The sequence below is a fragment of the Austrofundulus limnaeus genome, unplaced genomic scaffold, assembly GCF_001266775.1.
Source record: "Austrofundulus limnaeus strain Quisiro unplaced genomic scaffold, Austrofundulus_limnaeus-1.0 Scaffold181, whole genome shotgun sequence".
In the NCBI taxonomy this organism is placed as follows: domain Eukaryota; kingdom Metazoa; phylum Chordata; class Actinopteri; order Cyprinodontiformes; family Rivulidae; genus Austrofundulus; species Austrofundulus limnaeus.
Window position 1 is genome coordinate 521694 of NW_013952583.1, and position 1505 is coordinate 523198.

The 1505-nt window shown below is 36.0% G+C and overlaps 1 protein-coding gene across 3 annotated transcripts in view; it reads left to right on the forward strand.

Moving 5' to 3' along the window:
* Window positions 1-1505, forward strand: part of pank2 (pantothenate kinase 2) — a 10740-nt gene that overhangs the window by 4139 nt on the left and 5096 nt on the right. For 2 of the 3 annotated variants that reach the window (XM_014018021.1, XM_014018023.1), the window contains exons 4-5: window positions 379-555; window positions 888-1011. In XM_014018021.1, the coding sequence (XP_013873475.1) occupies window positions 379-555; window positions 888-1011 (301 nt within the window). The remainder of the gene's footprint in view (window positions 1-378; window positions 556-887; window positions 1012-1505) is intronic. The other variant, XM_014018022.1, reaches the window with a different exon arrangement.

Genomic DNA, 1505 nt, shown 5'->3' on the forward strand with positions numbered 1-1505 from the left:
TAGTGGAAAATTGTCTTTGGCTCATTAGACATGTAATATACAAAACAGCACATCAAGCACAACTCTAAAAACCTATAAAAATTCATAAAACAAGTTCATAACATTTATGAAAAATAATTAAAATACTAAATTTAAAATGCCTCCACTTTATGCGTATATATACAGTATATATTTTCACTCATTTCACGTGTCAGCCATCACTATAGTTCATTGATCTTTGTTCTCACAGATCCTCTGTTTTCCCTCATTAGGATAGGCCACTGGTAATTACAAAAGTTAATAATTTTAGTGACTCATTTTTAGGACAGACTCTTATAATTGGTGACCTGAAACTGAACGGTTGATTTTCAATCTTTTGATATCCGTGTGTGTTGACAGCCTGGGTGGTGGGACCTTCCTTGGCCTGTGTTGCCTGCTGACTGGCTGCTCCACTTTCGAAGAAGCCCTAGAAATAGCTTCTCAGGGGGAGAGCACCCGTGTGGACAAGCTGGTTCGGGACATCTACGGAGGCGACTATGAGAGGTTTGGTCTGCCGGGCTGGGCTGTGGCCTCAAGGTGCGGTTTACAGCTGTTTCTGTTCTTCTTACTGTGACTTACAAGCCTGTTTAAGATGGATTCCAGCATAAACCGCTGCAGTGAAGCAGCGTGGTGGTCACTTTTATTCCGGGGGAGGGAATACCTTTTTGCAAACTATAAGCTAAGCGTTTATAAAAAACAACATTTGAGTAAAACTTATATGAATTGGCCAAATTCATTTCCACATTTACTTAAACCAGTCTTTCGTCAACRTTTGCTATAAATGTATATAATAATTCTGCAGCTTAGAATCATGAATTGTCTTAAAAATAAGAGCCATGATGAATATAAATCTTGTTGTTTTTTGATAGTTTTGGCAACATGATGTGCAAAGAAAAAAGGGAGTCTGTGTCCAAAGAGGATCTTGCCCGGGCSACGCTGGTCACCATCACCAATAACATCGGCTCCATCACCAGAATGTGTGCTCTGAACGAGGTAAACTGTGAGCTTCTGTTCCTTCTGACAACAAATTAGAATTTAGATTTAGTCTTTGAYCAAAATGGATTTTAGTTTGTTTCGTTAAATTAATATGTTTTAGTCGACTAGAATATGTAGTTTCAAATTTTAACACTTATTGTGAAAGGTCTGCATGTGCTACAGAGACAGATTTAAAACTGATAGGAAACAAACAAGTTTATTAAATTTGATTATTTTGATTATATTTAACTACATTTCTTAAAATGTTTTAGACCACAACATTAATTAGTAACATCAACTCTGCTCGTAGCCTTTAAAAAAACACACCGCAGTGTTTTAACATGTACATATTAAACACACTAATCTGAGGAATAGGTCACAAGGCACAGTAGTGAGGTATTGGCAGCTATAGTTAAAATTATATTAGTTAAAATATTTGCAATAATTGTATTTTCTCAAAATAGGATGCATACATAAGCTTATCTATATGGGTCAATTACATGAAATATGAT